At 37.8% G+C, this 12,408-nt stretch overlaps 1 protein-coding gene across 1 annotated transcript in view; it reads right to left on the bottom strand.

Moving 5' to 3' along the window:
- SMG1 (SMG1, nonsense mediated mRNA decay associated PI3K related kinase) overlaps positions 1–7,708 on the bottom strand; it is an 88,640-nt gene extending 80,932 nt beyond the window's left edge. The window contains exons 1-4 of the mRNA XM_008050116.2: positions 7,647–7,708; positions 3,996–4,159; positions 2,822–2,977; positions 11–147 (exon numbers count right to left, since the gene is read on the bottom strand). Of these exons, the coding sequence (XP_008048307.1) occupies positions 11–147; positions 2,822–2,977; positions 3,996–4,159; positions 7,647–7,660 (471 nt within the window). The 5' untranslated portion in view covers positions 7,661–7,708. The remainder of the gene's footprint in view (positions 1–10; positions 148–2,821; positions 2,978–3,995; positions 4,160–7,646) is intronic.
- Positions 7,709–12,408: the final 4,700 nt, after the last annotated feature.

Below are 12,408 nucleotides of genomic sequence, written 5' to 3'. Positions count from 1 at the left end.
CTATACGCACCAGCTTATTTTCTGGTTGCTGAATAAATTCTTTCAACTGCTTTACAGTAGCCAGTCTTCGGTCTCTGTCATCTTCCCGGGTGATCCTCCGGAGAAGATTCGACAGTCGAGACTCATCAGAATAAGACATCGATCGCTCTGTGAATATAAACATTTTGTTGCTCACTGAGTAGAAATAAGCACAGAAATTTTATAGCCCAAATATATTAAAGAACATCAAAAACCATAGTCCACTGAATAATAAACGTTTAGGGGATGTAAGTCCTGTCACTCTTTTGTTTATCTCCATATACTTAACCCAAGCAAAGTACCTAGCACACAGCAAATCCTTAAAAGATATTTGCTGAAAGAAAGAATGAATGAATAACCCTAAGCAAAATGAACACCTCACTCCAGAGGATCAACTGAGAGAGAAAAAAGAAAAGCTTAGAAACTGTTTTCTCCAGGTCCATTCCAAACTGTTTTCAACATCCAGGTGAACAGCCTGGGTATAGGAAAATGATTTCTACAGATTAGGGATAAAGTCTCATTCAGGTAGAAACAGGTTATAAGCTTCTATTTATCAATTAGCATCTCACTGGAGGGGAGCCTCTTACTCACATTATCATCATTTCCCTAGGACAAACTTTTGGGGAACCACAGTCACACATTCAGTTAAACAAATGTCTAAAACTTCCTACCATGTGCAAGGTGTGCCTCCACTAGAAAAGTGGCAAACCAGAACCTTTCTCCCCCTTATTCTTTCAATCCCAAGGAGGCGTACAAATGCTCAAACAATGGCGGACACTATTAGTATATTAAATATGCCTTTAAAAACTAAGTTTTTAAGAAATTTTTTTCAGCCATGCTATTTATCCTAATTATCTAATATGTACACAATAAACTGTATCAAAGGGTCTGACAGTTTCATGTCTAAGGCATGAAAGAAAATTTATGGTAAAAGAAACTACAGCACCTGAAGAAGAATGAAATTATTACAAATCCTCAGCTCACAGACTATTTCAATAAGAATAGATACCGAAGATGTCATTAGGTTACCAGTTGGAAAATCTAGGCTCTATTTACAATTCTGCCACTAGCAAACTGTATGACTCTGAGCCTATGAAGAAGAGGAATTGTACTAAATTAGCTTTAGAGTCACTTTTTTTAGCTTCTAGAATATCTTATGTCTAAGGCTTCAAACACTCTATTAAGAAACAACATAAGCTGGGCAACCCCTTGGGGGCCCCTCCCACTGTGGGAGTTTTCTGTCCTCTTAATAAATTCTGCTATAGGCCAAGCAAAGGGGCTACTGCCTGTAATCCCAGTACTTTAAGAGGTCAAGACAAGAGGACTACCTGAACCCCAAGAATTCAAAACCAGCCTGGGCAACATGGTGAGACCTTGTCTCTACAAACATTTGAAAATTAGAGCCAGGTGTGGTGGCTCAAGTCTGTAATCCTAGCACTTTGGGCTGAGGTGAGATTACTGCCTGAGCCCAGAGGTTCAAGACCAGCCTGGGCAACTTGGTAAGACCTTGTCTCTACAACACATCAAAAAAATTAGCCAGGCATGGTAGTGCGTGCCTGTAGTTCCGGTTACTTGGAATGCTAAGGTGGAAGGACTGCCTAAGCCCAGCAGGTCAGTGCTGGGGTGGCTGTGAACAAACCACTAAACTCCAGTCTGGGTGACAGAGTGAGACTCTGACTCAAAAAAAAAAAAAAAAACCCAAAAAAAAAAAAACTGGACGTGGTGGCGCTTACCTGTAGTTCTAGCTACCTGGGAGGCTGAGGTGGAAGGATAGCCAGAGCCCAAGAGGTAAACGTTAGGGTGAGCCATGATCATGTCACTGCACTCCAGTCTAGACAACAGAGTAAGACCCTGACTGGAAAAAAAATAGGAAGCAGCATAGGCCAAGCACAGAGGCTCATTCTTGTAACCCCAGTACTTTGGGAAGCTGAGGTGGGTAGGATTACCTGAGGCCAGGAGTTTGAGACCAGCCTGGGCAACAAAGAGCTCATCTCTACAAAGAATTTTAAAATTAGCTGGACGTGGTGGCACACACCTGCAGTCCCAGCTACTCCAGAAGCTACGGTGGGAGGATAGCTTAAGTCTAGGAATTAGAGACGACAGTGAGCCGTGGAATAGAGTACAGTGAAAAAGCAAGACCCATCTCGAAAGAAAGAAAAGAAAACAAAACAAACAGCACAGTCTTAGATTTAGTCATTCCACTTCTAAAAAACTTAAACAAAAGAAATCAATTTTTTACATGCCAAAAAAGAAAAAAGCTACATGCACAAAGATTTTCACCAAGATACACAACACACAATGGTCATAAACTAAATTTCCAAAGGGTAATTATATCCAACAAAGCATACAAATCAGAAATCTGAATTTCCTACCCATTATCTCTAATCCTCAAAATTTTCAAGGCGCTCACGTATATGTAAGGCTTGTGTTACTTGTATTTAACTTTAGAAAAAGGCCCACTTTATATACATCAATATTCTCCACAGGCCCAAGAGCCCACTATACACTATACACGTAGTAACCATAATAGGGAAAAGCTTTGCTTTAAGATATTATTCAGTCTTCTAATCATATTTTAAGAGAACTCTCTTTTTTCAAGTATGTATTATAACCTTTCTAGTGGGAAATTAGCAGTTCATAAGAAAAGAATGCAAACAATTATGACCTGCACATGTTTTTCCAACTCACAGTAATCAACTCATGCCTGTGCAAGGAATTAGTAAGAAATGAGGCACCCAGGTTAAGAGGAGATATAAGTCTTTGTGAAGGTATATGCAACTGGTCCCAGTTTTCCCAGCCTTACCCTGTGATTTCCTCATGTCTTTGGTGGCTAAAGCACGACTCCCATGCTGAACACTGGTGAACTCAGGGTTGGTCACATTGTTAACCCTCAGCTCTTGCCCCAACGACTTCCGACCATAAGTATTTTCCCCAGATCCTCCATTGACACTGTAGCCACCTAAAAACAGCAATGTTTACAACATTATTTTTTTTCCAGTCAAATTTAGCAGTGAGGAGGTTGTATACCAACTTTAGTGGCACTATAAGTTCTGATAACCCATAACCATCAGACCAGCCTACATTACTTAAATATGGTATTTTTTTTCACTCACTCAATCACTGATAGTTCAGGATCTATGTCACTGAATTTGCAGTTCAACCAGCCTTTGCTTCTACCCTTTTCCTGTGCTACCTACCTTGGAATCATTTTTATTTCATTTTGAGCCCATTAGAAGATACAACAGAGAAATGAAAACTCAATTAAGTCAGATTTTGCACTTTGTTTAAACTTTCTTTTTTTTGAGTTGGAGTCTCACTCTGTCGCCCAGACTGGAGTGCAATGGCCACTCCCGGCCACTGCAGCCTCGACCTGCTGGGCTCCGGGGATCCTTCCGGCTCAGCCTTCCAAGTAAACTTTCTAGAAGTCTAGAGGAGAAGGTATCAGGAGGAACTTCAGCCTTAGTTGAATTATTTTTTAAACAAAAAATTATTTTATCTTTTGGGCAAGTAAAGTGCATGTATGTATATTATATATGTGGGAAAAATCATTTAAATTTTAAAAATATCAGCCTAGGCAGCACAGCGAAACCTTGTATCTACAAAAAAATCAAAAATTAGCCAGGCAGGGTAGCACATGCCTGTAGTCCCAGTTACTCAGGATGCTGAAGTGGAAGGATCACCTGAGCCCAGGAGGTTGAGGCTGCCTGTGAGTTGTGATCATGCCACTGCACTATAGCCTGGGCGACAGAGTGAGATCTCAACTCAAAATAAATAAATAAATAAAATAATAAATAATAAAATGGGTAAATTTACTATGAAGCTTTCAGGAATAACACTGTATTTGTTATTTATGTTTTAAACATATTAGAAGAAAGAAAAGGAGAAAGCAGGAAGGAAGGAGGGCAGGAGGAGGGGGTAAATAGGTAGGTTAAAAAAAAACAAAAAACATACTTCTAGCAATAAGAAAATATATATACCCTTTTCGTCATTCTGTATGTCAGTGTGGACTCTGGTATCATCGTGCCTTTGCCGAGACACCACAGTTGAATTTGAAGGTTGCAGTCCATAAGAGGAAGAGCCACCTCTATCTCTGGATGAAGAATATTTTAAATTATCTGGGTCGGCTGAAGCACTATCAGTTCTGTAAAGAGAGAAAAGTATAAAATTAAAATTTTAAACAAATCATAAATCTTTCTTTTATACAAGCGTCTCTCTTCTCCCCAACTTCTATGTTTAACCATTACTATTAATATATAAGCACTCAAGTGTCTAATAAAAAGGCTTTTACTGGGAAGAGATCATCAATAGATGAAATGCCAGCTTTTCAGTCTCTTCTACTATTCTGAAGACTCATTCAGAAATATGAATAACTACCGAGATTAAGTTGATCAACTCATCCAAGTTTGCTCGGGACTTTGTTGGTTTTAGTACTAAAAGTCTCATTTCCCAATCAAAAAGGGACAGTTGGTCACTATGGTCCAGAATTCTCTTCACATGACTTAATAAAAAAATAACTCTTCCTAAACTCTTCCCCAAGGAAAGGACTAATCAGTCAAAAAATTCAGTCTTCCCCGTCATAAAAATAAGCAGTAGCAGCATGCCAGGCCAATATGTTACCAATTTTTGTTAAAATACTGTCTCATGGCATGTGCCCTAAACTCTCAACTAAATCCTTAACTTAATTGTTTGGTGGAAAAATATAAAATTATATTTGAAAGCAAATGTTAGCTACAAAGTAAGATTATGTTTAGGTATAGCAATACTGAAAACCTCAATGAAGGTGCCTTAACTGTAAAGAATATCAATTAAAATTATAAAAAGTAAAAAACCAAAGTTTTAAGAAAACAAAAGTAAGGTGTCAGAAATCCAACAAAGCTGTATTTGAAAGTTGTGGTCCACAGTCTATTTAAAATCTAAGTACTGTTTAGAATAATACCTGATACTTAGATATAAACAAACAAGGGGTCACAGCCCAGAGTAAAGTTACTGTCCTTATCTAAACATCAGCTATATCTGCTCTATGCCTCAATTTCCTCATAAGAGAGAACTAAGCTAGCTACAAGATTTCTTATGGGTCTTATTCTTCCAACCATCAATCATAAACTATCAAGAAAAACAATATTATAGCATATGAAAAATACAAATAATAAATTCCTCTGCTACTAAGTTTCTCCTGAGAGGAACAAATTTGGGGGGGGATCATTATGATATTTACTATGTCTTCTGAACCCATAATCATTTGGAAAAGCTTAGGACACAGGCAAGGGCAGAAACTAAGCTCTATTCTCATGCCCCTCCCCCATGTATAAAAATGACAGTAGTGCTTGTATAGTGTATACATACTATTTAGAGTCTATCAAGCCTTTCCTTGCTCCTACCCAAAAAAACGTAAAACATAAACTTTGCATGGCTCTATCAGTTAGATACCCTAATCTGTATTTACTGCAATTCGTGTTAATATAGAATGCAGAAAATAGGCTGAACTCAGTGCCTCAGTCTGTAATCCCAGCACTTCAGGAGGCCAAGGCAAGTGGACTGCCTCATCCCACGGGTTCAAGAGCAGCCCGGACAACTTGGTAAGAACTCATCGCCACAATAAATCAAAATTAGCTGGGCGTGGTAGCGTGTACCTGTAGTTCTGGCTACTTGGAAGAATGAGGCGGAAGGATTGCCAGAACCCAGCAGGTTGACCCTGGGGTAGTCGTGAGAGCGCCACTGCACTCCAGCCTGGGCGATAAGAGTAAGACTACAACTCAAAAAAAAAAAAGAATGCAGACAACAGGTCCAATTTAACTTGGATACCTAATTGGCACAAGTCATTACTTCTAAAGATCTCAATCTGAAACATCATGAAATTCTATAACCTAGCATACTAAAATGAGTAAGGCTCCATAATGGAGTATCTTCTGCAAATATTCAGGGCTCACTTGTTCATAGATAAAGTTAACAAAGTTAAGTACTTCTAATATATGGAAAATGAAATCTATGGAACTTCAAGAAAAAATGCATTAAGGTTATTTTTTTAGTATACTAAGTCTATAAGTAGTAAAACAGTTACTCAATGGAGCATGAGAAATTTTGTAAACCAATGGAAAGACAGTCCTGTGTATCTAAATATAGCACATTTAATGTGTACCTATAATAAACCATAACGTACCATTATTTTCTGAAAGGGTATTAAAAACAAAAGAGAGCTTAAGAACTTTTCTGACAGGTTTTGAACTTATCTATATGTATAGCACCTAATACAAAAAATGTAAGCTGCTAGTAAATGAGTGAATAAAATAAACACGTGACTAATTCTGAAACACAAAGATAACTGAATTCTACCAATATTTAAACATGCTTTCACTCCCTGTTTTCATTATGTTTACTTATCACATGTATACTACCCTTACTGTTAAGAGTTAAATATTTGTATCATTTTCTGTTGACACAGTAGTAACATAAGGCAGCAGAGAATTCAGGTTAAAAAAAGATCTGGGCTCAAATCCCAGCTCCAGCACTGAAAAAGCATTTGTGCCTTTGCACAAATTACTTAATCTCCAAGCCTCGGTTGTCTCTTGCATAAAATGGGGATAATACCTATCTAACATGTAAGTTTGTTGTAAGGCCTAAATAAGACAATAAATTCTTAGAAATACTTAGCTTACAGGGCACATTAAAAGTTATTACGACCAAAATACAAAACAAACTCAAGGTTTTCAGTCTAACAGACAATTAATATACAAACAGTTCATGAGTATATGAATACAATAAAAACAAGTTTCTATACTCAATACATAGTAACTTATTTTAAATTTTTCACTGACGAAATTAAGTAATTTACGGCTACGGACACGTCCATTTTTAATTAGGAAGCACCTGGAGTAACTTCCCAATTAGTTAGAAATAAAGATATTAAAATCTCAAGAGTTATAAAAACTGAAATTCACACCCCCAAGGTTTGAGTTTTCAGAAATATAACAAAAAAATTCACTAGAATGTATAGACAAAGTAAGACTTAGAGGGAAAATAAATTCACTAGAATAGAACCACTGTCTCAGAACTACCTTAAAAAACTCCCTCCTTGCCAATATTTTAATACCAATTGATCAAAATATTTCTAACCAGAACTCAGGTTATAAGTATTCTGAACCCCATAGCACAAAATGGTTCAGCAGTTACATGAAATTTCTATCTTTGTAACATCTCGACTGCTTAAGTTTCAAAATATGTCAATGTCAGGCTGTTAGCACCAACAAGATCATCCCAGGCCAATAAATAGAAAATTGTTAAAGAACGGAAATGAGTACTTAAAATGAGGCAATCAAAAGCACAAAATAGAAAATGCAGATTTGAACTCCAAGAAGCAAGCATAAATGTTAAGCTAGTTAAGTTAGAAGAGCTGAAAAAGATATCATCTGCCAGAATTAGTGTCTCAATTTAGTGGAAAAAGAAAATGTTATCTGTTAAAGCTAAGAATTCCAGCAAGAATCCAAAAATACCTCCACAGCCCCTTTAATACTCTAAAAATATTATGGAGAGGGAAAAAAAAAAAAGAAATGCACAATTTCCCCAAAATGACCAAACTCAAATTAAAGCCTGATGTACATGCCACATGAGAGGTAAGTTTCTAAAGCTCATACCTCAAAAATCGCATACTGTATAATATGGAGTCTTTGTGATGTTTTGCATCAAGTCAATCTGTAAGACAGTAGTTACAATATTAGTGAAGACAGTGGGTTAAAAAAACATTTGTTGTTCAAACATAAAGCAAATATCATTTATTAGTTAGGTGCTTTTAGTTGAACTATGGTCCCCCTTAGGGTTCATATGTTAAATCAAAAATTGAGATGGAAAGCCACTCTATGCCTTAAGAGGATAAAGAGGCTAAACGTGGCAACCAAAAAAATTTTAGTACATAAATTTAAATGTTAACTGTAACATACAAATCACATGCAAATATAGCTATCACTCATTTTCGCTATCAATTCTCAATATACAGAAAATGTAATAAAGCTAGGAGGTCATTCATTTTAAATAACCCAAATCCTCAGACCTCACATCAACAATTCACCATGTGTTGTGTATAGCATCGCCTGGCTAAATGTGGCCTTGTGGCTCAGTTCTTGCAACCATTGGATAGAAGGGGGAAAAAGAGAGAGAGAGAGATCTATTTCTGGAAATTATGAAGTCAGGGAATTCCCTACTAGGAAGCATTTCCACAAAGCACCCCAAAATGACTTGATGCAAACACCACACCTAGTGGTGCCACTGGAATAAACATATTGCTTCAAGTTGCTTTCACCTAGGTTTATTAAGGGATTTTGCTCTCATGGTGAGATCTAATTTGTAATGGATATAAACCAGGAAATGAGATTGCACTAAACTCAATGAAGTAGGAATGCATTTACTCTCTAAAGCAATAGTACCCAAAAATAGTAGTGTCACTGTCACATAGGAGTTGTAGGATATGCTATGAGTTTTTCATACTAACAGTTAATACCACTTGAAAATGATTTATCCTTTAAAAATAAATTCAAGACTACCCCTGTTATGTCTCTTACCTGGATTCAAATATGCTTTTATGAGGAATAAGAGAAAGGGTGAAACTATGGATAACTCTGAGCCTTATGTGTATCACTTTTACATTAACAACACTGCTCTAAATATAAGTCTAAGGCACAAATATTAATTTGGAAGGCTCAGAAACTTTATGATACAAATCTCTTCCTAGAGAAAATTTTAAATTCAAATTTAATAAAACAAAAGCGAACCATTCCTATGCAAAATTATAAAGGAGTCTGCATTTGTTTCACAACATTGAAATATTAAATTAATATAATTTATTGACAAAACTTCCTAGCTACCTAAATATTAAGTGTCTGTAATAACCAAATCTTAAAGATTAATTTATGGATGCCTTGGTCAATAATTTTTAATTGCAAGTCAAACTTTCAACTAAGCAGCCTGATAAAAAAGAAAACTGATAAAATATAAAGATATATTTAAGTATTGTAAAATTGAGAAGAATTTTATCTCACCCAGAGAGAGGTCTGGCTTTTACCTGTGGCTTCTGGGAGGAAATCTCTAAAACACGGTTGTGTCATGCCTCATAAGTGTGTCCTTGCGCACCTGGAGGAGGTGGGGGCTCTTGGTCACATGGATAGGCTTGACCTCCAGTATGACTGGAGACTAAGGTCAGCCAAATGGCCAGTCAATCGCAGAGCACCAATAAAAACTATGGACATGAAAAATGGAGTGAGTTTCCCTGGCTGGCAATACTCCATGAACACTTACACATCAATACTACCAGAAAAGTAAGGCTGGTCACAATTCTATGGGGAGAGGACAACAGAAGCCCCATATCTTAAACGTCCCTGGACTCTGTGCTGTATGTATTTACCAATGGCTGATTTTAATCTGAATCCTCTCAATAAAAGCTAACTTTTTTTTAGAGCTCCTACCAAATGCTGGCAGGCAATTTATCCAAGCAGTCTACATATGCTTATCATCCCATTTCATCTTTAACACAATCCTATTACTTATCATATTACAGATAATGTAACTAAGATTCCAAAACTGACCTAAGGTTGCACAGTTTGTAAAAGGCAAAACAAGAACTCAGGCCCAGTATTAACCTTCACGTTTTTCAACAGTCCACCACTAGCTGCCAGCTTCCTTCCAACAAATTCACAATTCACCGGCATCTGCACATACAGCCTTTTTTCTCATCGTCTTTACATAATGGAACAAGTAAAACTCTCATCTACAGAAATCATCAGGTATATTCCCCCTATTTTTCAAAGTATGCCTTATCTCTCTTCTGTATGCTACAAAATCTCCCATTTTAGTACTGTTTATCACATCATCAACATATGAGCACTCTCAAGTCTTTAAAAAAAAAAAACCTTAACTGCCTTTCTCCTATATATCTAATTTTCTAGTCTCGTCACAGCCAAACCTCATAAAAAATGTACATTCCTTGCCTTCACTCACTTTTCAACCCACTGTAAACTGGGCTACATCAAAACACCACCAAAACGTTCCTGCCAAAGTAGGAACTGCCACTCAGGGCCTTTTACCCTTTGAAATCCCTTGAGTCCTTTTCAGTTCATCTTACATGGTTTTCAACACCATTCTAAACTTTTTTAGTTAACTCTAATTCCAATGACTCTCTCTTCTCCCCAATCCAAGAGTCTCTTCCTTCTTCACTTTAACCAGCTTAGGTTTCATGGTCTATCATTTCAGTTACAGTCTTGCCAATACCCTTAACCTCCTTTTGAGATTCTCCTCATACCAATCTGGCAAAGCCTCAACCCTGGGTAAACCTAATGACCAATTACCGATAGGTAAGCACCACACTCCCAGGTGCTCCAGTATTTATGTCCCCCTCTCTACATGACCTTCCCCAATCTCTTCAAAATTCCAATATAGTCTTCTAGTCTTTTCCCCCAACACACACACTCTACCATAATAACAAAGATAAATAAAACATACCATAATACATCTGTATCCAATTCTAGGCCTTAATTCCATCTCCTTCCACCCTGTCTTAACTTTTTAAATACCCTTCCCACCAAACTAAATCCTCCCCTTAAACATGCTAAAGTTTCTAATGTTTCCCATTTAAAAGTACAAAAAGACATGAAAAACAAAAACAACTAAAAGGAAAAATGACATCAATCCCACATGCTGCCTTTGCTCCTTGTACCAAAACTGACAGCGTTACCTATACTCCCGACTCCCATTTCTTCACCTCTTCTAGCTCCTCAACCCTCGCTGATCCAACTTCAGCCCCATAACTCCTGGCAAAACCCACTATGACCTCCAGGTTGCTAAATCCAAGATATATTTCAGGCCTCAATCTGCTCATCCTCTCAGCAGCTTTCACAGGGCTACTGAGAAGAGTTGAGCGGTTTGCCCTGCACAAAGGTGCCCTGCAGAGAAATGAAGTGGGCTGAATGAAAACCTTTCTTTTTAATATTCTGAGGATAATCCAGAGGTCAGATTCTGGGAATTCAAAATAACTAGGTTCTTCCTTTCCTGCTCTTACTTTCTGAGGTTCCTCTAGTAAACCACTAAACACTGGAGTTCCTTAAAGCCTGATCTTAGTCCCTCTTATTCATCTCACTTGCATTCTCCCCCTCAGTCCATTGTGATGACAGTATTTACCACCTGTATGACACTAACTTTCATATGTAGGCCTCTATCATGGATATCCACTCTGAGGTCCAGACCTATATACCAACTGTTTAAAATTATCTCAGGCCGGGCATGTTGGCTCATGCCTGTAATTCCAGCACTTTGGGAGGCTGAGGTGGGAGGACTGCTTCAGCCCAGCAACTCAAGACCAGCCTAGGCAAGATAGCAAGACCTCGTCTCTACAAAAAATTAGCCAGGTGTGGTGGTGCACACCAATAGTCCCAGCTACTTGGAAGGCTGAGGCAGAAAGATCACCTGAGCCCAGGAGGTCAAGGCTGCTGTGAGCCCTGATTGTGTCACTGCACTCTAGCCTAAGCAAAAGAGTAAGACCCCGACTCAAATAAAAAGAACTCAGTGTTCTAATGCCTCAAATACTACAATTGGCTCCTTTCCTCCAAGTCTCTCATTTTAATAATGATACCATCATTAGCTATTTTCTAATAGATGGCACAACTTGATCAGTCAGACATGTCTCCTGCCTCCAATTCTCTTCTCTATCCCAGCTCTCCTCTACAATGGAACAAAAATAATTATTACAAGACACAAATCTGATGTCACTCCCACTGCCCCATCACCCTACATACTGTCTTCTCTTTTCAGTTAAATCTCTACCAATCACCTAGAGCCCAGAAAGAATTACCCTACTCAGCTCCTGGCTTCCTGAAATAACCTCATGCCCATCCCTCATCAACTCTAGCTTTCTCTTTATCCTTCAAGCCTCAGCTTTTCTTTTAGAAAGTTTGATTTTCCTAAGACTGACCTGGGCCTGCTATATACATGCTACCAGAGAACCTAACAGTTTCACTTAGCTCTTACACCACTCGAATTGCTTGTTTAACTGTGTTGTGCCAAGAGACTATAAATACCAGAAAGGCAGGGTTCTGTCAGCTTTGCTTATCAAATGTACCCCACTGCCTAGATGGCAAAAAAAAATTACTTGTTAACTAAATGATTGTCTATTGTCATTGAACATTTTCTCTTAACTCTGGAATTCAGTCCCCTAACCCAACCCAACATTCACTCTTTTTGCAACCCACACATCCTCTCCAAAACATTCTATTAATGTTGATTCTGTTAAAATCAGTATTTCCTTGACCATTTACTACAACAAGAGCACACTGAATAAGAGCTAAAGACTCCCAAAGGTGAACTAGAATGGCTCCAAGAACTTAGAATCTATAAAGAAAAGAACTGTAAGTTATA

The sequence above is a fragment of the Carlito syrichta genome, unplaced genomic scaffold (genome assembly GCF_000164805.1).
Source record: "Carlito syrichta isolate Samal-C Ts95f unplaced genomic scaffold, Tarsius_syrichta-2.0.1 Scaffold142996, whole genome shotgun sequence".
NCBI classification, from domain to species: Eukaryota; Metazoa; Chordata; class Mammalia; order Primates; family Tarsiidae; genus Carlito; species Carlito syrichta.
This window is presented reverse-complemented; position numbering and strand designations above follow the sequence as displayed.